General features: G+C 39.2%; 1 protein-coding gene across 3 annotated transcripts in view; it reads left to right on the plus strand.

Moving 5' to 3' along the window:
* kdm6a (lysine (K)-specific demethylase 6A) overlaps positions 1 to 26781 on the plus strand; it is a 213705-nt gene that overhangs the window by 36444 nt on the left and 150480 nt on the right. For all 3 annotated transcript variants that reach the window (XM_078232615.1, XM_078232617.1, XM_078232616.1), the window contains exon 3: positions 22741 to 22849. In XM_078232615.1, coding sequence (XP_078088741.1) covers positions 22741 to 22849 — 109 coding nt within the window. The remainder of the gene's footprint in view (positions 1 to 22740; positions 22850 to 26781) is intronic.

Genomic DNA, 26781 nt, shown 5'->3' on the forward strand with positions numbered 1-26781 from the left:
GCTCCTTTGTCAGATGGAATGGAAATGTGCTCTCAAACAGGGCACAGAGACACAAAATCAAGTTACAGAATACTGATTAGAATGCGAATCCCTACAGCCAACCAGATCTTAAAGATACAGACAATGTGGGTGGAGGGAGCATTAAGCACAGCATGAGGCACAGCATTGTGTTCATTTCAATGGGGTGGCACAGTGGTTAGCACTGCTGCCTCATAGAGCCAGGGACCCAGGTTCATTTCCGGCCTTGGGTGACTGTGTGGAGTTTGCACATTCTCTCGGTGTCTGGGTGCTCCGGTTTCCTCCCACGGTCCAAAGATATGTAGGGGGAGATTAGTGAGGTAAATATGGGGTTACGGAGGTAAGTGTAGGTTAGATGGATTAACCATAGTAAGTGTGTGGAGTTATGGGGATAGGGCGAGGAGAGGGCATGGGTAAGATGCTCTGTCAGAAAGTCAGTGCAGATTCAATGGGCCAAATGGTTGCCTCCTTCTGCATTGTAATATTCTATATTGCCCCAAATTTGAATCTAATGAGGCTCCATGTTGGCAGTAAAATTTTGCAATCTTTTTGTGTACAATTAACTGAGTTGCCAAAAAGACAGTTTAGTTGGCAAGTTTGCCTTCATTGCATATGATGGAAAGCAACTGTGCTTACTCAGCACTCAACTGGAACTCCATAATAAAAATGACAATTTGAAAATTTCACTACTGCTGCCTTGTCCACTGAAAAGTGGCACTCTTCTCTTTCTGCCCGATCTCCTTCAGATTCATAGTTTTACTTGTTTCCCAACTTGTCCCTTAATTTTATTGTTTTACTTCAGTTCAATTCCTTTGCCTTCAGAGCGCTTACCTTGTGCTGCAGCTACTTCCAGTGGTTGATATGGCACGGTGGTTAGCACTGCTGCCTCACAGCGCCAAGGACCCGGGTTCAATTCTGGCCTTGGGTCACTGTTTGTGTGGATTTGCACATTCTCCTTTTGTCTGCGCGGGTTTCCTCCCACAGTCCAAAGATGTGTGGGTTAGGTTGATCGGCCATGCTAAATTGACCCTAGTGTCAGGGGGATTAGCAGGGTAAATAAGTGGAGTTTCGGGAACAGGGCCTGGATGAGATTGTGGTCAGTGCAGATTCAATGGGCAAATGGCCTCCGTCTGCACTTTAGGGATTCTGTGATATCGAGAGCCTCTTCATTCATTGTGCATTCAATTAAATCAAATGAATGTGGGAATTAGTAGACCTTGGCACTTTGTTGGGCGAGAGAAGGAATCTGGAATTGTTCTGGTGATATTCCCAAATGGTATGCGAATCAGTTGTGCACAGATTTACTGTGATATTGCCAGTGGTTCAAGGTTATGTCTCAACACGATGTGGGTTGTTATATCATAAGGGGATAACATCAGAATCGCTGATTAATGATTTGAGTCCGCCAATTCTCTTTTTTACAAATGATTTGGTGGAGGTTTTGCTGGGGCTTTGGAGATTGAATTCCACGACTTGTTAGTGTGTGCTGAGGTGAGGTTCCAGTTCATCTTTGGGTGGCTTGCTAGTTGATGCCAGAGAACTTAATTGGTGGGCATTGGTCATAAAATGAGATATGAGACCCACCACAACCACACCCCAGAAAAGCTGTGCACCACATTTAGCGATGAGCAATTACTTTCTTTGAGTGGGTGGAGTGGCAGGACAGAATGAGTGTGGGATACAAGGCCCTTATTTGAATATGACTTTCATTTAAACTAGGTTCTATGCAGCGTATCTCAATTGTGGGCACTCTAAGTGATTACTTTGGGAATGCAGGCGTCTAGCCTGTTCAAGTAAGCAGCTTGAGCACAGAGGCCAAGAAGTTGCAGAAGTTATTTTTTTGTGCCCAATTATATTTTGTACCATGCTGTAAATTGATTTTAGAGTAGTTTGCCATTTCATTTCATTTTTGCTGCTTTTTTCTTTCATTATTGTTAGTTGCTGCTGCCATTCAGTTAGCATTGAAACAGTGAAAATGAGAATTCCTTTGGGAGGTTTCAGAGTGCAGCATGATATATTTTAAATGAGGGAAGAGAAATTTATGGGTAGCAGCAAATATAGGTGCAACAGCATGGATGTGTTTAGTCTGTTAGCCCAGCTCCTACATTTATGGAGATTATAGAGGCACACTCCATTGCTGTTGTTTCATGAAAGGCTATCGTAGAGCAGTATTATTTGTTGCAGGATGGCTAGACAGTTTTTGGAAAAAGGTACAAAAGTCTGAGACCATGTACCAACCGACTCGAGAACTCACTGCTGTCATCAGACTTTTGAATGGACCTACCTACCGTATGTTAAGCTAATCTTTCTCTACACCCAAGCTATGACTAACACTACATTCTGCATCCTCTCCTTTCCTTCTCCCCAATGTGCTCTATGAATGGTATGTTTTTTCTACGTAGCACACAAGAAATCAAATCAAAGACGACACTTCCAGTAAAAATGAAAATTATTTCAAAATGATAGTAAAACATGTCAGGAAGCAATCTTGGAGAGAGAAACAATTAATGTTGTAGGTTAATGAATTTCTCCATGAACTTGAAGTTGAGATGAACAAATAAGCAAGTATAAAGTTAGGGAAAAAGAGGTGGAGACCCAAGGAAAAGAACAAATGGGAAGGGCTGTGATTGTTTGTTTGAAAGATAAATGTTTAAATGACAAAAGAGATGATGGGTTTAGAGGTACAAAGGGCTATGGAAATGGATCATGAAGAAAGAAAAAAGATTACTCCAGAGGATGTCAAAATGGCAACAGCAGAACCATCGCCGCCTGTCTGAGGAAATGAAGTGGTTTTTGTGATCTGAAATTGGTAAGCTCTAAGCTCTAAATTAAGGTTGGAAGTTTGTAAGGTGGCGAATCAAACCATGAGGTACACAATGTCAGACTTCATTGGAATGGTGTTGAAGGCTAAAGACAGAAATGTAGCAATTGGATGGATGATTAAAGTTGCAAACTATTAAAAGTTCAGTGTCATGTTTGTGAATGGAGGTGTTAACCATATGATCACCTGATCTGCGTTTGATCTCCTCAAAGCAGAAGAGCCAGATTATTTTTGGTGACCCTCGGGTTAAATCATCACCAGTCAGCTCTCTCTCTTTCAAAAAGGGGAGAGCAGCCAATGATCCTCAGGGACTTTGGCGACTTTCAAAAAGTGAATACGTTATACAAATTTGGAAGAAATAATACAAGTATTGTAGTTTCCTTTTTTTTGTTTTTTCCCACTCCAATTTTTTTGTGACTTCGTATTTGCTTATTAAGTGTTCAGCACCATGGCTATTTTCAGTTTTGATGAAAGGAAATTGACCTGAAACATTAGACTCTGTTTTGCGCTCTGCTGTTACTTTCTGACCTGCTGACTTTTCTAGCATTTTTATTGTTCTTGTATCTGATTTCTAGTACTTGCAGTATTTTGCTTTTGATGAAGTTTCCATGTTGGATCCTTCCAAACCAGTGCAAGGACTATTTGCCACAGTAAATGGTCTGCCATGCACATACATTGAGCAAGTGAGAACTTTCTTGTTTCCAAAAAATGAAAACCTTTAATACTTTTCCTGTGTAGAGGAGACTTCAACTGGGAAAGATGCAGAGCTTTCATCAGATGTCTAGATTTCCTTGTGTGTATGGTGTTGTAGATGGTACCAGTGAGGGTGAAGGGAACAATCCATGACCTTCATGAATATAAAGTTTTACACCTTATTAATCTGCAAAATGGCCATAGAAATATCACTGCACAGGTAGTCTATACCTGTAGAGCAACTTTCAAATTGCACAGCTCAGGTGATCAAATTATTTGAAGGATTGAAAGGAAGCACTGATTTTCATAAGATTGGGGTTGGGTGGTTGACAGGCTGAGGAGGGAAAGAGTATAGTGACTAATTTTTCTGTTAACTATAGTGGTCCAGGAGCTTTGAGTTCTAAATAACCACACAAGATCTGTTTGTATCTGCAACACAAGATGTATGCAAGTTAATGCGGATGAGCATTTAAGCCTATGACCCCTGAGGCTCCATGTTATGCATAGGCAAGAGCTTTAATAATCTTAATACAGGAGTTGGATATGAAACAATGGTGGAAACATCCATAGGTAGGTGTGTGAAATATTGTGACAAGCAGGCATAAAGGAAATACTCTGATGGTCAATTACTCCTCTTTGTCCAGTGTATTAACTCTGGGCTCACTTTCTTTAATGCTCTTCCTGTAAAACTCCCAAACCTCAATCTATGGAAGATCCAATTGATCTGGAACTCTGCTGCCAGTACCCTATTTCTGTATGTAATTTGTTCTCCTTCCGTGCTGCTCCTCACTGACCTGTTCCTGAAAGAATTGATTTCGAATTACTTGTCTATGTATATTTCTAGCCTTCACCTGCATTACTAAACAGTTCTTACTTCTTCTATCTTTAATGAGAAAACCCTCACTCATTGTGGTCTAGCTCCCTAGAATTCTCTCTTTAAACTCTGTTGTTTCAGCTCTCATTGCTTTTGCGAGCCATAATATACAGCAGGAGACCCTTAGGCCCATCATGTCCAAGCTCATATTCCGTAGAGTAATCCAGTCAGTCCCATTTTCCTGCTCTATTCCCGTAGCCCTCTATTTCATACACGTGCCTGTTCAATTTCCTTTTGAAATTATTGATAGTTTCCACCACTTTCATTGGAAGTGAAGTCCAGGTCGCAACCACTGTTAAATTTGTTTTCTTTGGTCCTAATGAAAGCAGTTTTTATTCATCTACCTTACCTAACCCTGTCTTAATCTTGTACACCTCTATTAAATCTCTGCTGAAACTCCTTTGCTCTAGTTTCTCCAAACTAACCTTGTAATTAAAATTCCTCATCGCTGGAACTGTTTTAATAAATCTCCTCTTGTACACTTACAAGGACCATCGCATGTTTCCTAAAGTGTGCTGACCAGAGCTATTCCCAATAAATGAGTTGTGGCCTAACCAGAACTTCATGCACGTTCAGTGTAACTTCCCTTCTTTTGCACTCAGTGGCTCTATTTATGAAGCCCGAGATCCCATATGCTTTGTTAATTGCTTTCAAATATCTCTTGTAAACCTCAAAGAATCCCCAGGTCTCTCCCTCTGACCCTGGATTGGTTTAGCTCAGTTGGCTGGACAGCTGGCTAGTGATGCAGAGTGACATCAGCAGCACAGATTCAGTTCCCATTCCGGCTGAGGTTATTCATAAAGGCTCACCTTCTCAACCTTGCCCCTCACCTGGTGACCCTCAGGTTAAATCATCACCCAGTCAACTCACCCCCTCAAATGGAACAGCAACCTATGGTCATCTGGGACTATGGAGATTTTATCTTTTACACTTCTTATACTCTGCTATTTATTTTATATTGCATTTCCCTGTTCTTTCTGCCCAAGTGCATCATCTCACGCTTCTGTGTTACATTTCATCTGCCATTTGTCGCTCATTCTGCTTGACTATCCAGGTCTTCTTGCAGTCGCTTGGTATCACCTTCGTTGTCAGCTACATCTCCCAATTTTGGAGTTATCAGCAAATATTTAAATTTTACTTTGTATTCCAATAGTATAGTTATTTATATCAAACAATTGGTTCTGTCACCTTTGGTTAACACCACCTCCAGCCTAAAAAACTACCATTTAGTATTAATTGAATTTAAATTCCACCAGCTGTCGTGGTGGAATTTGAACTCGTGTCCCCAAAGTATTAGCATGGGTATTTGGATTATAAATCCAGTAACATTACCAAATCCCAGTTTTGCCCTTATGCCTGAACTGTATCCTGAAAATCTTTCTTGGCCTTTGCCTTCAGTTGAGTTCTATTGCCCTTCTCCCTGTTTGATGTCTGAATTTTCTCCTTTTGTAATTCATGTTTTGATATGTAAAAGGTACAGTTTTGAGTGTAAGGTGTAGCATTCAATCGGCTGTCCTCAATAACAGGTGTGCTAGTGACCTTTTGATAGGAATCTAGCTCCGAGTGTGGTTCACAATTTGAAAATTAACTTTGCTTTTTCTGGCTGTGTCATTCTTCATGTTGGCAAATAAGTAGATATGTTGATGTGGATAATTTTGCCCTAAAATGAGTCTCTTGCATATGGGTTATAAATAGTTGTGTAGATGTATTCATCGAGGTTGAGAATGATGAGTAAGTTTTCCATCTGATGGTTTTCTTTGAATTGCAAATTTAAGAACAACATAGGAGTAAGTTTTATACATTGAAACATATAAAAGTCAAAATGATTTCTCCTACATTCCTGATGTTAGGACTGATGCCAAGATATTTCACCTGGCCCCTTGCTGATTCAGTTTATCATGTGATAGATAGTAATAGTTATCAGGGTATTTGATTTTTTTCCGGATTTGAGGTCAGTGAAAAGTTAATCAGAAGTGGCAAAAACAATTATTTATTTTTATTTGCAATTTGGTTAAACTGAGGCAAATTTTCTCTCTCACCGAAGCAACGTTGGATATTGAAAGAAAGATGTGGTGCCTTTGTTCGCATAATTTTGTTTATATGCCACTTTGAACATGAGAGCAGTTTGAGTTTACCATTTTGTTTCTGATTCTTATGCTGTGGAGGGGCTGGTAAAGGTGTAAATAGTTGGGTATAGGCCAAGATCGAGTCTCTATATACGTGGTTGCGAATGGTAAACACTAGACTATTTGGCCCGGAACAATGCAAACATGCATTTTAAAAGAATATTCTCAGAGAAGCTTGCGGAAGTAGCTATGAAGGGGGAAGTGTGTTGCTCTAGTTGGCAGAATATCATGGGTTGCAATTCTTCCTTTATCAGTGAGGGTTAAAATAATTTAAAATAAAGTTGTTTTGGAAAACTAAAATAATCAGAGATTGACTTTTCTGCAGATGTTGCTCTTTATGATGGATGGAGTACATTTGTTAGCCTAATTATAACCTGATTACACAGGTGCACTGACCGATACAATAGCCAACTGTCATACCAATTTGAGAAGGACTAACGAGAGATTCTTCAATCCATATCAACTAATGATTTAAGAAGTGTTTATTAAACCACAATGCTGCCTTGAGGAGCCAAGCAAGTCATTTTGCTATCAACTCTTTTCAGCAAATGCTTCATTCACTATGTTGAAAAATGGACTAATAAAACTACCCGGCAACAGACAAATGTTTGTTAGTAATGTAGTTGAATTAAAGTGTTAGTATAGTAACAGCTCTATAGCTGTATACATTAGCTGCCATGTCATAATTTCCTCTCTGATTTTAATTTGTCTAGCACATTTTTAACTTGTATTGCTATTTGCTTTAACTTAAAACACCAAAATAAAGATGTTATTCTTCCATGCCCCACTGTCCATTGTTTTTGTTTAAATTCTAGTTTTTGAAGTTGACTCCTTGGCCATTCACATGTCTGAAAATTTGAAGATTACTAATGTGACAATATGAAACCCTGTCAATCATTTGAGCATATCAACATGAGCCTGGAATGGTGGTCCTGATTCAAATTACTTGTTGTTTCACTGTTCCTGTTGCACTTTCATTCTTTGTGCAAGAGTTTCTAGACTTGATTTGATTCATTATTGTCACATGTATTAGCATACAGTGAAAAGTATTGTTTCTTGCGCACTATACAGACAGAGCATACCGTTCATAGATAACATTGTTTGAGATGACATGATCCAAACTCCCTTGTTGCCTTTCAGGTTGTTGTATTATTTCTCTCGTCTGTTCATCCATTCATGATCTTGTTTGCCCATTAACCAATGTTCTATCCATGCTAATATTTTATCCCAACTCCATGAACTCTTATTTTGTATACTAACCTTCTGTATGGCACCTTATTGAATGCCTTTTGGATATCCAAGTATATATCTACTGGTTCTCCTTTATCTATCCTACTGGTTACACCCTCAAACTACTTTAATAAATTGGTCAAACGCAATTTCCCTTTGTACAACCATGTTGACTTTGATTATACTAAAAGTGCAGAGACTAAAATACTTCCTTAAAAATAAATTCTGGCGTTTTCCTAACAACTGGCCTGTTGTTCCCAATTTTCTCTTCCTTTTTTAAATAGCTGTGTTACATTTGCTACCTTTCAATCTGCTGAAATCTTTCTAGAATCTAGGGAATTTTGGAAAATCATAATTAGTGCATTCCCTTTCTCTGCAGCTACCGCTTTTAGAACCCCAGGATATAGGCCATTCGGTCTTTGGCATTTGTTGGATATTAGTCTCTGTCCAGTATTTTTCTCTGCACATATAGTAATTACCATAAATTCTTCTCTCCCATTTGTTATCCTTTATTTCTGTTATGTAATTTGTTTCTTCCACTGTAAAGACAGATGCAAATATTCAAATGTTCAAAGTCTGTTTCTATTTTCCCTCCTGTCCTTGTCGCTTAGATCATTTTTCTCTATTATGTTCCATTTTAAAAATTAATTGCATTTTTCTTCTCTTCCCCAACTCACTTGCTCTGTACTTGTCCCTGGAAAATAAACAACTCCCAAGTCACTTATAACCATACTTTAAAACTCCCAACTGACAGCCTTTTGCTCTCCATCCACCATGACACTTCTGCGGATATTGATCTACTCAATCACATCCTCACCTCTACTTTTTCCCCTTGCATTTTCTTACCTTGCTCATTTCCCTGGTATGGGGCTCATCTCCACTTTCTTATGTCCGAGTTGCAGAATAAATGTTATTTAGGTAACTGATTTAGTATTATTAGGTCTGGCTGGAACACAGCACTTTTGAGTTCTGGTCTTGCTTGCCAAAACTGCTCGCTATTCCATGATCATCCTGGAATGTAGAGATAACGACTGGCTTCTATTCTTCACTCCAAATGGTCGGCTCAAACTCCTGTCCCTGACCTCTTCAACTAACCTACAGTGGGTTCACAAACATCTTTGTCATTAGCATTGATACCACACATTCAGCTGTCTCTGGCCTTTCTCCTTTTCCATAACTCAGTAGGTCCTCCTGCTCTATCTTTGAACTCTCATCTTTCTCCAGTTGTCTCTGATTTCCCCTCGTGCATCTCCAGCCTTGTTTATCCATGGGATCCACCTCCTGCTCCTTCTACTTCATTCCCAACAAACTGCTGTAGGACATTCATTTTTTTTCTTGGGCACTTATGGAAAATAACTCTCTCCTTTTAAAAAAAATACTTGAGCCAACTGTCCTTGCTTCCCTTTCCTCCCAAACCTTTGAATGGGTTGTGTCAAAGCTCTACAGAAAAGTTGATAAAACCCATTAGACCACCCAGCATTAGAAATGACAAAGGCATAATGTCCAACCTACAAAGTTTTCCTCACTAGCATCTGGGGATTATCTTAAAATTGGGAGAGCTGCCCTGCAGACTAGTTGAGCAATAGCATGTCACAGACTTCCAAATCATATCTTACAACCAATGTCCCTAACTCTTCCTCCATCTCTCATTATGTCCTGGCTCACTGGCAGTACAGATCCATCAGAAGTGACAGCATGTGGTAAGCAGTTGAAGCGGGCTTGGGAGCGCTCCAATAATACCTCTGGATCTCATGAAGTTGAACATTAATAATGAAGCCTCCCCGCTGATAATTACCTGCTGTCCTTTCTCAGCTGATGAATCAATATTCCATGTTGACAACAACTTGTAAGAAACTCTGAGTAGCAAGGGCACAAAATGTAATTTGATCAGTGTCTTCAATGTCCATCCTGAAGAAAAAGGTCACAGTCTGTGACTAGCCAGAGTGTAGAATTCAGAAATATGCAAGCAATTGTAGTTTAAAATTCGATTACAAGTAATTAGCGATACCAATCATGCTATAGGAGTTATCTCTATCCACTTAGTTATTGATTAAGTTTATATCATTCAGATAGTAAAACCAATCACAATCACTTTACACTTGCTTGCTTACAATATTTAATCGGTGTGAAGACTTAATCTATCATTGTTACAAAGTTATCATTGTCCCAGCTTGTGTCTGTATATCACTCCATTTTTTCAGTTCCAGATGTCTGATTTAATGAATTTTCCCAGACTAATGGCCTTGGTGCTTAACTGTGAAGACTTTATAAGTCACTGTAAACAAAACTTCTAACTCTGGAAAAAAAAGCATACAAAGCTGTCTGTGTGTTTTAAAAAAAACAGGCCTAGGAATTTGAATACAAATGTTGTAAAAAATAAAATCTGGCCCTTTGATTTGTCGATTGCAATTGAATTCTCAAGTCTAACTTTGAAGTGTTTTCTTTCACATTTGGAAAGACAGATTAAAATTTAATAAGCTCAGTATTATTCTAGGGATAAACACCCCATTTCCTTGATGTCTGCCTGTAATAATTTCAGCATCTTTTCATCATCATGTGAGCTCTGCGAGAAAGCAGGTGCTTGGCCCATAGTTTTCCCATGTTTCTGTCCTGTGCTGTTCTTTTCATTGACAGTAACTTCCTTCAATTTTCAAGGTATCCAGGATTGATGCACCTTTCCTCCTTCCTTGAAATCATCCCTTCATAACGTCTCTTACTCGTGCGTTTCCTTCGAAGACCTGTCCCGCTCAGTCTCTCTGTCTTTTCTGAATTGTGTTCAGTAAATTTCCGTTTGTTCACACTCCTCTCAGCATTTCGTCATTTATTACTTTTTCTATCCAGCTGATCCTTTCCATTCTCCTCTAAACCCATATTTCAAAGTTGATCTGTAAATTGGTTGCCTCCTTCTGTAAGGTCCAAATCTCTCATCCACGCAAAACAATATATAACAAATCAAGCTCTTTACCAGTTGCATTTTGAGTTTTGTTCAATTTTCCTGTTAGCAGTAGTCCCTTCTTACCAAATATAGCCTTTGCCATTGCTATCTTTGTTATTTCTTTATTGCATCTTTTTTTCAATGTGCATCATCTTTGTCCACTTTCATTCCAGAATTTAAGCTTACTGTTACTAGTCTATCTACTAGTTCTTGTAATGCTTTTTCTGTGCTTTCTTCAAGTGCATGGACTATCAGACTAATTGTATAAAAGTCAAAACATTGGCATGTCTTTGGCTTCTTAGGATGAATATTATCGTTTGCATTAAAGTCTCTGGCCATTTCTTTTTTCCATCTTTTTAATCAATTCTAGCTTTTTATTTATTTCACCACTTTCCCTGTGTTTATCTCATTTATTGCTGCTCTTATCTCACTATTATTTGTGGTCCAATAAAATCAGTGTCAACAGTACTCTATTTTTCTAGCTTAATCATTTCAGGTTTTTCATTTTTTTGCATGTAGTTCTTCAATGTGTGCCTTCCACCTTCTTATTTCGTCAGGGTTTGTTAATAAAACGCCTTTATTACTCTCTATTGCTTTTGTTTTCAGTCTTTTATACTAAGTGCCACTAATCTCCTTTGCTTTTGCATGCATAAGGTCTATCCTTCCTAGGCGATTGTTCAAATATATCACACTGCTCTTTTAACTGTTGTTCTCATGGCCTTTCTGTCTTTTCTTCATAACTCATTATTCAAGTGTTTATTTCAGCTTACCTGCTGCGGTATTGTTATTCTTCCATTTTCTCCATCTTTTGCAACATTGAAGTTGTGACCCATCTTTTCTTGATCCTTTTTCCTCTTGTCCCTCCTTCCTTGACAGATTCTTTAATCTATTTCCATTGCTCGTTCATGTTGGTGGTATCCTTACCGTTTTTAGTTAGTACTTTATTTACATCAATGACAAATTGTTCATTTACTTACTTGAACCTTTGTAGGTTCCACTGTTTTCTGTACATTCCATTTTGGATCTTCTTAAGATGGAATACTTTTTCTGTTTTCACAAGATGATGATTGGAGTCTGTGTCGGCCCCTGGCTGTGTTCTTAACACTAGTCCTGTATCTTTGTCTCCCCATGATGTAGCCCAGTTGATATCTTCCTATATTGTCAAATATTCTCCATGTATATTGTTGTCTTTTATGCTGTGTAATCCATGTATTTATTATCATGAGTCATGTTCTGCAAAAATCTACCAGTATTTTGCTTTGCTCATTTCTTTTTCCAAGACCATGGTCCTACTTTGTCATCTCTTCTTCCTTCAACAGTACTATTCCAATCTCCCATAACAGTCTCATCATTTTTGACTCTCCTGCTCAATTAGTTTTCCAATTCTGTCATACATTTCATCAGCCTTCTCATCTGGATCTTCCATTTGTGTATATTTGAATGATAATGGCCACTGGTTGCCCTTTTGGTTTCACTAGCTTCAATCAATCTAAATCACATTCGCTCGTACATTTGGCAGTTTCCTTGTCTGCATTACTACAACTCTTGTTCCTTTTCTTCTCCTCTGACTACATCATTTGCATTTTATCACTCGTGGAATCACCTTCTCCTATCCATTTTACTCCATATAACCCTAGAATTTGCATTTCTCCTTTTCCGTTGCTTATTTTAGGTTCTTTAGCTTTCCTTTCCTGTTCAGTGTTCATACATTCCACATTCCGGTTTGTGCTGATGCCATTCGGAGTCATTTTCTTCACTATTTTTAGTTCACCATTGCCTTCCACTGTGGTGTTGGTTTAGTGGTGAATAACTTGATCATTGCGACAAGTCGAACTGAGTTGCAGTGATGCCAGCAACAGACCTCGTGTCTAACCTGACACAATTGGACTCCTAGGAAAAGCAATATTTCAATTGAATCGCCCAATTTTCCACCCCCTAGATTAAGGTTTGCAAATATTTTTTCATTGGCTGTTACTCTTGTGGAAATTTGTACTTAAAGAAAACACAATTGTGGTCACATATAGTTAAGCCCTTGTTTTAAGTCGTTTCACTTTTTAATGTCATGTTTTTAATGGGGCTGGTATTCATGCTTGACGTTAATGTGGTTTTACACCATGTGTGACATAGGATTGTGTGACCTAATTTTTACCATTTTGCTTCTGCTGGGTGCGCCTCCCGCTCTCCGTATTACCTTTGCAACCCTGCAACTTGAGGCTGCTGTCATTCTGTAGGTTACTTTCTACCTCTTGCAGCTCATCTCCCAAACTACCTCTGACAATGAGTGAAATTTGAACTCATTCAAACTCAGTCACCAGTATCCTATTTTGCACTGTCCTGTTCACCCATCACGCCTGCTGACCTCAATTGACCCCTGATTCAACATCGATTTTAAAATTCACATCGCTGTTTTCAAGTCCACCCATGATCTACCCTCTCTATCAGTGCAGCCTCCTCCAACTCACCAAAATCTCTATACAGCTCCAACATTGGCCTCTTAAAACCTCCCAGATTTTCATCACTGTGCCATTAGTTGTCATGGTCCTAAATTCTGGAATTTCTTCCATAAATATCTCTGCTTTGCTATGTGTCTCTCCTTTTAAGTTGATCCTTAAAATCCAACTATTTTTTGCCCTTTAGTCATTCTGGTATCTTCAGTGTCCAATTCTGTTTGACACATCTATAAGTGGGGCAGCTCAGTGGTTAGCACTGCAGCCTCTCAGTGCGAGAGACCCGGGTTCAATTCCAGCCTTGGGTGAGCGTCTGTGTGGAGTTTACACGTTCTGCCCATGTCTGCGTCTGTTTCCTCTGGGTGCTCTGGTTTCCTCTTGCAGTCCAAAGGTGTGCTGGTTAGGTTGATTGGCCATGCTGAAATTGATTGTTAGTGTCAGAAGGATTAGTGGGGTAAATAAGTGGGGTTGAGAGGTAGGATCTGGGTGGAATTATTGTTTGTGTAGGCTCGATGGGCCGAATGGCCTCTTTCTGCACTATAGGGGATTCTATGATAAACCACCTTAGGTCATTTTACAATCTAAAGGGACTATTTTTAAAGGACATTAATACCAAATTTTAATGAAGATAAATGGTATCCATAGCATTTCAGTAAAACTATCAATTTAAGTACCAACATTAAAATTCTGTATGATTTATTACACTCAAACAACAAGGCCAATAATCCCATGTGTACAAAAGGAAGCAATAACATTGGTTTACAAAGCCAGGTGCTATTTTCCAACATTAATGCAGGTTCAATTTGTGTGTGTTCATAATGACTTTTTTCATCTGCTTCCTGGGTTTATGAAAGAACGATGTGGAGATGCCGGCGTTGGACTGGGGTAAACACAGTAAGAAGTTTAACAACACCAGGTTAAAGTCCAACAGGTTTATTTGGTAGCAAAAGCCACACAAGCTTTCGGAGCCAAGTTCCGCACACACGAGGACGGCCTCAACCGGGATATTGGGTTCATGTCACACTATTTGTAACTCCCACAGTTGCGTGGACCTGCAGAGTTTCATTGGCTGTCTTGTCTGGAGACAATACACATCTTTTTAGCCTGTCTTGATGCTCTCTCCACTCACATTGTTTCGTTTCTTAAAGACTTGATTAGTTGTAAGTATTCGCATTCCAACCATTATTCATGTAATTTGAGTCTGTGTCTTTATAAGCTCTGTTTGTGAACAGAATTCCCATTCACCTGAAGAAGGGGCTAAGAGCTCCGAAAGCTTGTGTGGCTTTTGCTACCAAATAAACCTGTTGGACTTTAACCTGGTGTTGTTAAACTTCTTACTGTGTTTATGAAAGAACAGTGTGTAATCGAACAAAAACTTGGGCAAAGCTATTATTTCGTCCCTTGCTAAAGCTGAAAAGCCAATCATACAGAATTTTTTTCTGAGAGACGCTTTAAAATGATTGGTTGTGTTCTCATAGGGAATTACTTGCATATTTCATAGGTAATAATAGAATTTTGAAAGATCCAAATTATGACCTAATATTTTATTAAAAATTGTGCACAGACTCTAGCTTTTAAAGTTATTGTCCAGTAGTTAACTCTGAACCTGATCTCACTTGACACATGAAATTGGGGGTAACCCCCGAAATTAGGATGTCGCAGGATCACTGAAAGAAGAAAAAGCAAACCCCCCATGTAACTTTTTTAATTGATAGTCATGTGAAACAGCAAATATATAATTAAGAAGTGCTAAGGGCATTCCATTCACCATCTCCCTTACCTATCTCTTTAAAAAAAACTTTGGCCTCACCCCTTCCCTAACCAAGGTTGGTATCTAGTATCAGTGCCCAATGGAACAAAATTGACATCCACAGATGGCCACATATGCATTCAATTTACTGGCATTTACTAGCCGGGATGACCATCTCCACCAAGGCTATCACACTCTCCCAATTTTTAGTGGCATTAAGTTGCTGAGTTCCCCGTGATATAGATCGTGGGGGTCAGCATGACCGAAAGCTTATCTACATGTTACAAAAACTGAACAAAACTGGGTACTCATGAGTTCACTTCCTGACCCCTAAAAGCCCATCTGCCATTTGTATGGTTTATGTCACGTGATGCAATACTCGTAACTGGAATTGTGCACCTTCCCCACTCAAAACTTTTGTCACCATCAGTATAGCTTAACTTGGTTTCTATTTACTGCCTTGTTTTTTCCTATGGAAGCTACTAACTTTTGTCTGATACTTCTCAGGTTTCAGCTGTGGAAGTTCTAACTTCTGTTTTGTACTTCTAAGGTTTAACTAAGATTGGAAGCTTGTAGTACAGGCTATAACAGTGGGGGAATGAGAGTTAGTTTCCTATTGTGTGGCATGTTGTATTTGGTTGACACATTGCAGTAGATGTTTGCTGTACCATTCTTGCCGTTACACAGTCTCTGACATAATTTAGAACTACAAATAGCTATTCAAAAGAGCAAATCTGTCTCTGCCTTTCTCAAACACTTATTTAATGTGATAGTGTAGTTCGAGGAAACACCAAACCTTCAAGTTAAAATGAGCGATGGGAAATCTAATTGAACAATGCTGGTGCCTTAAAATTTAAATATCCAATTACTTAAGTTTTTTTTAGATTAAAAGTGAATGCAGAAATATATATTTTTGTGACTTCCTCCCTTCAGGAGATGATTTCTCAGTGTCATTTATGTGGAACTGAAAGTACCATTGCCAGTATTTTGATTGAGTGAAACACTGATATTAAATCTCTGCAGTTCTGTTGCTGTATGGGAAGAGTAGAAAACCCATGAGAGGGACCTTTACCTGCACTCGTGTTCTACACATCACAACTCTTGTGATCTCTACATTGTGTTGCAGGAACCACAGTTGTTGCCTGGTGTCATGCTGTTTTTGGTTTTGGCACAAATTATCTCATATATTTTTGCCTTATCAAGTTGTAAGATTTGTAAGTATCTCATGGCCAACTATCTTAAACTTTATGTCCTCTTTATAGCTGAAAAGCAGCGATGTCTTCTGAGAAGCCTAACAGCACTTACTGCTGATGTTTCATATACGACCCACTGCATCCATCTTTGAGTTGGCAAGAAACAAAAAGGCGATCTTGTCATGGATAAAATGTAGCATGAAATTATGGTGCCATTAGGTGAACTTGAGTCTTGAGGATAAATGACCCTGGGAGCGAGGTCCAAGCTTTCTGGTGGTGCCCACCTAAATCCTTTGTTTGGTGAACTGATTAATATTCCTCAGTTTGCAAGGCTTATCTACTCAGGTTCTCTTGGATATTTTCAAGTGACTTGCTGTTGATTTGAACACCTGTACTTTGTATTAAAGTGCTCCGTCCCCTGGCCAGGCTACTAATCTTTCAGTAAAGCCTCTGCTACTGAACACTGTTCTAGATATCTGATTTTCCAGGCTTAGCATTCTCTCCATTAAGCAAAGTGGCTGCAACTTGCATCCCTTTAGCTAATAAACATTTGTATGTTATGGATACTGGAACTTCAGCTTTAGTAATACCTGTCCAAATCAAATACTTCACCAGTGTTTAAGTGGAGAATGAATTTGGGAAATCATTACTTCATTATATTGGTTGCATCGCACAAAACACAGATGTGCTAGTTTATTCTATTGGCCATCCTTTAGTGCTGGGGCATATGTATAACCTTGTATAGAATAGGAACAGGAATAGGCTATTTGGCCCAATGAGCCTGCTCTGCCATTCGGTGTAATCATGGATGATCCTCCATCTCAATGCCATGCTCTTGCTCTCCTATACCCCTTGACGCTTTTAGTGTCTAGAAATCTATCTGCTACTTTCTGAAATACTTCAGTCACTTGGTGCCTACAGCCTTCTGCGGTAGAAAATTCCACAGGTTCATCACCCTCTGAGTGAAGAGATTTCTCCTCTTCTCAGTCCTAAATGGCTTACCCAATATCCTGAGACCGTGATCTCTTGTTCTAGACCCCCAAGCTAAGAGAAGCATGATCCTTGCATCCAGGCTCTCCAACCCTATTAGAATTTTATATGTTTTAATGTATGATTTCCTCTTTTAAACTCCAGTGAATACAGGCCAAGTTGACCCAATCTTAGGTAGCACCTTCCAAACACATGACCACTGCCATCTGGAAGCACAAGGGCAGCAGATACATGGGAACACCACCTGAAAATTCCCCTCCAAGTCACTCACCATCCTGACTTGGAAATATATTGCCATTCTTCCACTGTTGCTGGATCAAAATCTTGGAACACCCCCTAACACCTACGCCACAAGGACTGCAGTGGTTCAAGATGGCAGTCACCATCTTGAGATCAATTAGGGATGGGCAATGACTGCTGGCCTAGCCAGCGAAGCCCACATCCTTTGAATGCATTAACAAATAATCTCTCCTCGTATGACAATCCTGCCATCCCAGGAATCAGTCTAGTGAATCTTCATTGCATTCCCTCTAAGGAAAGTATAATTTTCTTGGGTAACAGACCAAAACTGCACACAGTACGCCAAGTATGTTCTCATTAAGGTTCTGAGCGGATGCAGCAAGGCATCCTAGTTCCTGTACATAAATCCTCTTGCAATGAAGGCCAACATAGTATTTGCTTTCTTAATAGATGTTGCACTTGCATGTTTGCTTTCAATGACTGGTGTACAAGGACACCCGGATCCCTTTGTGCATCAACATTTCTTAATCTATCACCGTTTAAATAATACTCTGCCATTCTGTTTTCCCTACTGAAGTCGACAACTTCAAACTTATCCACATTATACTGCATCAGCCATGTATTTGCCCACTCGCCCAACTTGACTAAATTGCCTTGAAGCTTCTTAACATCTTCCCCGTCAATCACAATTCCACCTGGTTTTGTATTGTTAGCAGACTTGGAACTATTACATTGGGTCCACTCTTCCAAATTGTTATACATTATGCATAACTGATCCCTGTGGTACCCCAGTGGTCATTGCCTGCCACTCTAATAAAGGCCCATTTGCTCCTAGTCTGTTTTCTGTCTGCTAACCAATTCTCAATCCATGCCAGTACATTGTCCCAATTCCATGTGCTTTAATTTTGCACACTTTTTTTTTGTAAAACATGAAATGTTACCCCTCTAATCGCTGTTAATATCCATTTCTATGAGAGTTCTCTTGTGACAACATTGCAGAGTTTTGTATAAACTTCTAAATTTCTGCTTGTAAGCTTCTGGTGTCAAGTCTTAACACTGGAGACATTACTGTGAGAATAAACCACAAGCATCACTAATTTTACAGCATCATAATCTGCATTGTCAATCAAATCTTTACTGCAATTAACTATAAGAGAACAGGGGAGATGGTGGTGTAGTGATATTGTCCTCGACAATGCAGTGGCTAGTCCAATGTCCTGGGGACATGGGTTTCATTACGGCAGCTGGTGGAGTGGGAATGCAATCAATTAATAAATTCAATAAAAAAAAGGTTGGATTGAAAGCTAGTCTCAGTAAAGACAGCTGCTATCCTTACCTGTATGACATACATGTACCCATAGCAATGTAGTTGACTCTTAACTGTCCTCTCAAATGGTTTAGCAAGACACTCAACTATGGCAGGGGAAGAAAATAAAAAAAGGTACTTTTGTCTAACCTCTCTTATTTCACTTGAGCGCTTTGCTAATGATTTAAAAGACTTTAAGAAGGATTTAAGGAATAAAATTAGAACCATTAAAAGGAGTAGAAATGCTGTGACTTAGGAGTCCAGGAATGCAATGGCATGAATAGGGGCATAGAGTAAAAAAAATGATAATGTATCTAAGCAGAGAATGCTGGAAAGTACTCAGTAGGTCAGGTCGCATCTCCAGATAGAGACACAGTTAACATTTCTGATCTGTGACCTTTCATCAGAACTGAAAAATGTTCTGAAAGACCATACTAAACTTGCATGAATCATTGGTTAGGCTGCAGTTAGAATATTCTTGAGCTTTGGATGCCCTGCTTCAGGAATTATGTTCAGTCCATGGAGAGAATGCTGTACAGAAGAAGTTCACTTTGAAGATAACAGCAGTGAGAGACTTTAGTTAGAGAGAGAAAAACTGGAGCTTTTTCCAGAGAGTATGAAATGGAGGTCTGATGGTAGCATTGGCAATTGTAGAATTTTAATCAAATAGGAAAACCTATATCCACTTGTCAGTTGCTGATAATTAGTGGGTGTAAATTTAAGATGAAATCTCCTTTTCTCAAACATTAATTATGTGTTTCTTTGCAAGATGTAAGATTTACGCTGTAGCTTTCTGATTGGAAGGGTTTATGCATCAAGGTGTCCTGGTAGTTTGCAAGGACAAAGGCTCCAATGATGGGATTTTTGGGGAGGGAGTGATATTGGAAGTTTTTCAGGGTGTTTGAGAGGGGGCAGTTAGTGTCAGCTAACATGGAAACGTTGGATTGAACAGGATAGTCAGTTTTGTGGGAAGAGGGTCGCAAATGTGGAGGTCATATTCATTGGTACCTGTAAAGGCATGTGTAATAAACAAATGAAGTTCAATATAGATCAGTGTTAGATACATTTTGGGAGGAAGAAAGGATGGTCACTTTCTCCTTGGAATATAGGCCTTCAATTGAGGTAGAGGGGCAGTGGAATCTGGGACCATCAATAGCACAAATCATTAAAATGAAATGAGCAATGTACTTTCAGAAAACTTTAAAACACTAAACAAAGCACTTGTGTCATTTCTAGAGGGATAGAATTAAAAAGTGAGAAGTATGTTCAATTTGCGTAGAACTGTGGTCAAATTTGAGTGCAGTGAACAGTTCTGATCTCCATATTAACAAAGGTTAACTGAAACACTTCAGAAGTTGCAGCATCAATTTATTGGGATGATATCAGAATTGAGAAGTAATACCTATCAAGCGAGGTTGAACATGCTGAGGTTTTTTTATAGAAATGCTGACCTGATAAGTTTAAGGTTCTGAAACGGTTTGATAGGGTGGAAATGTCCCAAAGCACTTCTCAGGAGGGTTATAAAGCTAAATTTGACACTTGGCCATGTGAGCTATTAGGCCCCATGAGATATTAAGGCAACTGATTACAAGTTTGTTGGCCAAAGAGGAATAGCATTTGGAAGGAGGAATGGACAGTATAGAGGAGCAGAAACTTGGGGGGCTTTGGCAGCTGAAGGCACGGCCACCATTGATGGAGGGAGTAAAATTATTGATGCTCAAAGGGGCCTTAGGAGTGTAAATATTTAATTTTATTTATTATTGTCACGTGTATTGGTATACTGTGAAAAGTATTGTTTCTTGCATGCTATACAGTCAAAGCATGTAGTGTACTTAGGGGAGAGGATGCAGAATATAATGTTACAGTCATAGCTAGGATGTAGAGAAAGATCAACTTTATATAAGGTAGGTCCATTCAAAAGAAATATCTGAGGGTTGTGGGATTGGAGGAGATTAGAAATAACAAGGAGAGAGGCCAAGGAGGGAATCGAATATAAAGATAAGAATTTTAAAATAGAGGTGTTTCTTAAACTGCGGTCAGTGTGGGTCAAGGACAGATGTTTTCACTTGTGGGGAAGGCCAGGGCTTGAGGTCCTAAGCATAAGACACTCAGACTAATAAATGCAATAAGGAATTCAGGAGAATTTTTTTATTACTCGAGTGGTTAGAATAGGAAAATAGCTACCTCAGGTGTTTTTTTAAAAGTTACTCTTTCGTGAATTGCTTGATGGACCATTTCACCAGGCAGTTAGGAGTCACCCACATTGTTGTGGATCTGGAGTTGCAGGTAGACTTGGCTGGATAAGGGTGGCAGATTTCCTTCCCCAAAGGACGTTAGTGAATTGCATGGATTTTTACAAAAATCATAAATGTTTCATAAATCTTTGACTATATTCCAGATGTATGAATTGAACCACTGGCTGCCATAGTGGGATTTGAACTGAAGTCCCCAGCGCATTAGCCTGGATATCTGGATTACTAATTCAGTGACATTACCACTATGCTACCAATGGGAAACTGATAAACATGAATGTGAAAGGAATAGAAAGATGTGCTGATGGAGTTAAATAAGAAGGTGGAAAGTGACTTGTGTGCAACATAAACACCACTGCGGACTTGTTGGGCTAAATCTCCTGTTTCTGTGCTGCTGTAAATATTATACACGTCAAAAGTTGACTAAAAATAACTTGTGGGAGATATCCTCTTAGCAGCATTCTTTGCACCCCTGCTCCTGCTCCAGGGAGTTGCATTCATGCTGTAGGTTTTGGGTGTGTGGCTCTGTTGGAAAAACAGAATTGGTGTTCGAGACTGGCTTGGATATTTTCACAAAAGCATTGGTCTGAAGGAGTCATTATGGGTTGATTGTGCAGTAATATGTAGTTGGTGCAACTTCTAATTTTACGCACTACAACTGATTCCAACCATTTAAAATTCCATTCCATTTAGAATTTATCCTAACCCAACTATAGTCTGCAGAGGTGGATTTACACCTTCGGATTTCTAAAAGAAATAGGTAAAGAGGAAAGAGAGATTATAATCCAAAGATGTGTGGGTTAGGTTGATTGGCCATGGTAAGTTGCCCCTTAGTGACAGGGTAAATATCAAGGTAAATATGTAGGGTTATGGGAACAGGGCCTGGTTGGGATTGTGGTCAGTGCTGACTCAATGGGCCAAATGGCCTCCTTCTGCACTGTAGAGATTCTATAAATGTATATATGAGGATCTCGATACTTTAAACCCGGTTTTGAAGTCACTTTGCATCACATTGCCATTTTACTTAGCTATTAGCTTTTGCATGCTATAATGGCCTGAAAGGGAAAAGAAATATTTTAACACTGTTGGAACTGATAAACTTCTAATCTGTCTTGGAAATACTTTTTTGTTTGCAGTTGTAAAAGCTATTTCATAGTGCATTTTTAATTATCTTTATAACACCATTTCTATATAAACATTTTACGTGCAGTAGTGATATTTGCATGACTGTTAATTTTTGCATCAGCTTAAAATATAATGAACAGGGGAGGGGAAATAGGTCAAATTTCACTGGAACCACTGCAGTCCATATCAGCCTATTCCACCTAATTTTTTCTCATTTCAATTACTCCAATAAGGTGTGAAGGATAGTGGGGTAAGTGTAAGATAGAATTTACTAACTCTAATGCTGACCACTCATCATTTTGAATGTGTCATTAAGTGCAGTTCACTGTCTTATTTTGTCATTTTTATGAACAACTTACCTACTCAATAAAAATACTTGAAATAAAATCCAAGAAATGTTTTCAAAAACTCCAACCAGAAACAATTGCTATGTTGCCCATGGTAGAAATTTCTGGATTGAGTGAACCTAGGCATACAGTTGCTATTATTGCTCTGAGGTGAAAAGTGAATTAAAATCTTTTAAGTAGACTATTTTAAATACTCGATTGATTTGGTCATTAAATAGCTTCCGTAGCGAAGAAATTTTGAAATTAAATCATTGTTCCTAGCTTCTGTCCTCACATTGGCACTTAAATACCGATTTGCTCCTAATTGTTTACCTTCAAACTCTGAAGGCAGGATTAGTGCAATGATCTTTCATTACTCTGCATTCTCATTTTTCATTCTTGTGTTTTGTTTAGGCTATTCACTGCTTTGAGTCAGTGATCAAGAAGTGTGAGGGAAAAGTTGACCCTGACTTATTTTGCCAGCTTGGTCATTTCAACCTCTTGTTGGAGGATTATCCAAAAGGTAAGCAATGTTCTTTCCTGTATTTACATTTCTGTTCATTTATTTTTGATTACAAAGTGCAATTCATTCCCTGGAAAAGTGGCAGTATTCCTTTTAGGTGATGGATGTTTCAGGATATTAAAGTTAGTCATTGGTGAAAATGCCAAATGTTAGAGGGTAAAGTGCCATAATGTTTGTGGGTAATTTTTGACATTGTGTCCATATTGCTGGGAATTTGTCAAAATAAATGGATGAAGGTCATCTAATTAAAATGAGTCACAACAGTTTATAAATAATCTTGCACAGAAGGGCCATAAACAAAATAGAATGTGGAAATGATGAAATGGAAGTTGGTGCTGATGGTGTGGATTAGGCTTTTGTACCGAGAAAACAAATGTCCTGCTGCAAGGTGCAGTGTCTGAAAGTAACTGCAGAAACTTTTACAGCTTCTTTCAACTGTCGCACGCATCAGTTCTGATTTGGATTCGATGCTAGGACATTTTTACTGACACCAGCCGGACGGATTGATTTGTGTTAGAAGATTTTGATTCGAGGTTCATGTAACCTCTGTAGACAAGGGCAGGGGCCATTCAAGTTGGAGGAGTGAAAAATAATGTATTAATAGTCGGAGAAATTCTAGTGAGTGGAATAGATTTGTTCTCTGCAACCAAGTGCATGAGTCCTGAAGGCTGTGTTGTTGGCCTGGTGCCAGGGTTGAGGACTGGAGAAGAACTTGGGAGTGGCTGGGGAAGGATCCAGTTGACATTGTCCATCCACATGGATAACAGTGACATAGCAGACCTTTTTAGCCCTGCCTAAAGGTGTTTGAGAGCTGATAGGGGTGAAATCAAAAAGCAGTCCCACAAAGGTAGTAATTTCTAGATGACTGCTTGAGCAACGGGCATAATGGGTAAGTAAGTTCAGAGAGTTGAATATGTTGCTCAAAGATTGATGAGGGAGAAATGGCTTTCAATTCATGGGGGGGTTGACACCACTGCTGGGGAGAGCAAGAGATATTCTGTTGGGATGGCCTTCACTTGAACCAAACTGAGACCAGTGTACTGGCAAGTTAAATAACTAGGGTTTCAAAGAGAGCCTTAAACTAAAAAATGGGTGGGGGTGGTCTGGCAGGGTTCATGTGAGGGGAAATTTAGAAAGTTAATGAGAGAGGACAAGGCAGTTGTGTGAGATAATAATATGGGTAATGTTAACCAGAGTTATCAGAGTAATGATAACCAGGGAAGGGACAGAGCTTGCAATCGAGTATGCACCAGCAAATAGTGTCATTGTTGGGGGAAAATGGTAAAAAGACAGAATTAAAGGCTCTTTATCTGAATAAGTGAAGCATTCATATTGATAGATGAATTGATAGCACAGACAGAAATAAGTGGGTATGACATAATAGCCACTACAGACACGTGGTTGCAAAGTGACTGTGGCTGGCAACAGAATATTCAGGAGTATTTGACTTTTTGGAAGGATGGAAAGAAAGGACAATGAGCTGGAGTAGCTCTGTTAATAAAGCATGAAATCAGTGCAGGAGTGAGAAATTATTTTGACTGGTAAAATTAAGTTGTTTTGGTAGATAAGTCATGGTAGGCATTTATAAGGAAATACTTCTGCCTAAGAGTTCCTCTGTACAGGATCTTGAGGTTTCCTCCCCCTGGGGCCAAACCTAGGTATGCCACAGCTTTTGGGAATTCACTTTTATTCTCCTCAGTGTTCCTGCTGTCCTCCAAAATATGAGATTTCTTGAGCCCTTCCATTAGCATCCAGCTAAGTGACCCTCTAACTCTCCTTAAGCATTTCACTATTGCAGTCACTCTAGTTCAAGCATGAGCATTGCTGCTTACTTACACAGTGACTCCAACCTCTCAAAGCACTCTTGGTTTCTGTTGGCCCATTGCTGCTGATCTACAGCTCCTGGCAAACTCCCTCTCTCTGCTTCTCAAAGTAGCTCACGGGTTCCAGCTAATTGCTTCTGTTGGATGTCATACCAACCGAAAAAATACCTCCCTGCAATCTATCCTCATGGCATACTTGGGATATGCCAGATGGAGATATGTGGGGGTAGGGCCTGGGTGGGATTGTGGTCGGTGCAGACTCGATGGGCCGAATGGCCTCCTTCTGCACTGTAGGGTTTCTATGATTTCTATGAGATTCAAACTCTCCACCTCAAATTCCCACGCCTTCCCTTTGTTCTGATAAACCATGTGGATAAACCAATTATGCAGACATCTGTAAACATCTCTCTTTAGCCAAGAAACTGAGAAATAAGCCAACCATTGTTTAATATGTTTCCTCTTCCAACTCTGACCATGTCTGTTTACCACCCTCCCAAATCAGATGCTTCCATTATAATGCATTTAAAATTTTAATCCCCCAAACTAAAGGTTATACTCCTAAAACATATGAAATGAATATTCAGAAAATCATAATATAATCAAGCAGAGTCAACATGACAGGGGAATTGTGTTTTATAAATTTATTAAAGTTCTTTGAGAGTGCAACAAGCAAGGTGAATAAAGGAAAAGATGTTGTTTTCTTTGGATTCAAAAACACATTTAGTGAAGTGCCACACAAGTTATGTACTCATGCACAACATGAGAACTTGTGCTGTTGGGGGTAATGGATTGGCTTACTAATAAGAAATGGGTCATTTACAGATTTCAAACTAACTAGTGGAATGCCATAGGGATCAGTGCTGGGTCTCAACTATTTACTATTTATATTAATGATTTGAATAAAGGAACCAACAGTATTGAAACCAAATTTTCTTGAGTCAAAAAAAGTAGGAATGCAGGTTGTGAAAAGGATACAGAAGAGTTTGTAAAGTGATAGGTTAAGTGAGTGGGCCAAATTTTAGCAGATGGAGTGTAATGTGGAAAAAATGTGAGGGTGTCCACTTAGCAGGAAGAATAGAAATACAGAATGGAGAGGAATTACTGAATGGTGCAGAGCAGTCATCATATATGAATGACAAAATATTCGTAAGCAGGTATGACATTATTTAGGCTAATAGAATGTTGGTCTTTAATAGCTTATGAAGGGAGTAAGTTTTGGTTTCCTTGTTTAAGGAGGGATATACTTGCATTGGAGGAAGTTCAAAGTAGGTCCAGTAGGTTCCTGGAATGAACTTTGTTTTAATGAAGAATGGTTAGGCAGGTTGGTCCTGTACTCTTTGGACTAAGAAGAAATAGAGGTGATCTTATAGAAACATAAAATTCTGAGGGATGTGGGCAGGGTTAATGTTGAGAAGATGCTTCCCCTCATGGAGGAATTTAGAACTATGGAGTACTGTTTTCAGAATGAGGGTCTCCCATTCGAGATGAATATGAACAGGCATTTCTTTTCTCCTTTGTTAATCTTTGAAATTCTTGAGTCTAGAGAGCAGTTGATGCTGGGTCATTGAATATACTCAAAGCTGAGTTGGAGATTTCTGACCTATAGGGGAGTTGAGAGTGATGGGGACAACAGGAAAATGGAGTTGAGACCACAATCAGATCAGCCATGATCCTAATGAGTGATAGAGCTGGCTCAAGGGTCTGAACTGTCTACTCTTGCTCCTCTGTTCTTGTGAGCATGTTTTTAGTGCCACATGGCATGTATATAAAAATGTAAAAGCTCTTTACTCCCTTCATAAGCTCATTGTCTTTCTGTTTCTTGTCTGCTTGCAAGGGATTCTAAATGCCCAAACTTTTGTTGGTAATGCTGTTAATGGTCAGATTGAGCTGTTCCTTTGATTTGCACCATCTTCTTGCTTCCCAGTAATACACATGAACACCTGTGAAACTCGACAGAAAATTGTTGCCAAATCCAGAAATTCTATCTAGTTTCTTCAGTTTAGCTAGCTGCCAGAGGTAGTAGCAGAGGATGGTATAATTGTGTCTTTTATAAAGCATTTTGACAGTTACATGGGTAAAATGGGTATAGAGGGATATGGGCCAAATGCG

The sequence above is a fragment of the Mustelus asterias genome, chromosome 17 (genome assembly GCF_964213995.1).
Source record: "Mustelus asterias chromosome 17, sMusAst1.hap1.1, whole genome shotgun sequence".
NCBI lineage: Eukaryota > Metazoa > Chordata > Chondrichthyes > Carcharhiniformes > Triakidae > Mustelus > Mustelus asterias.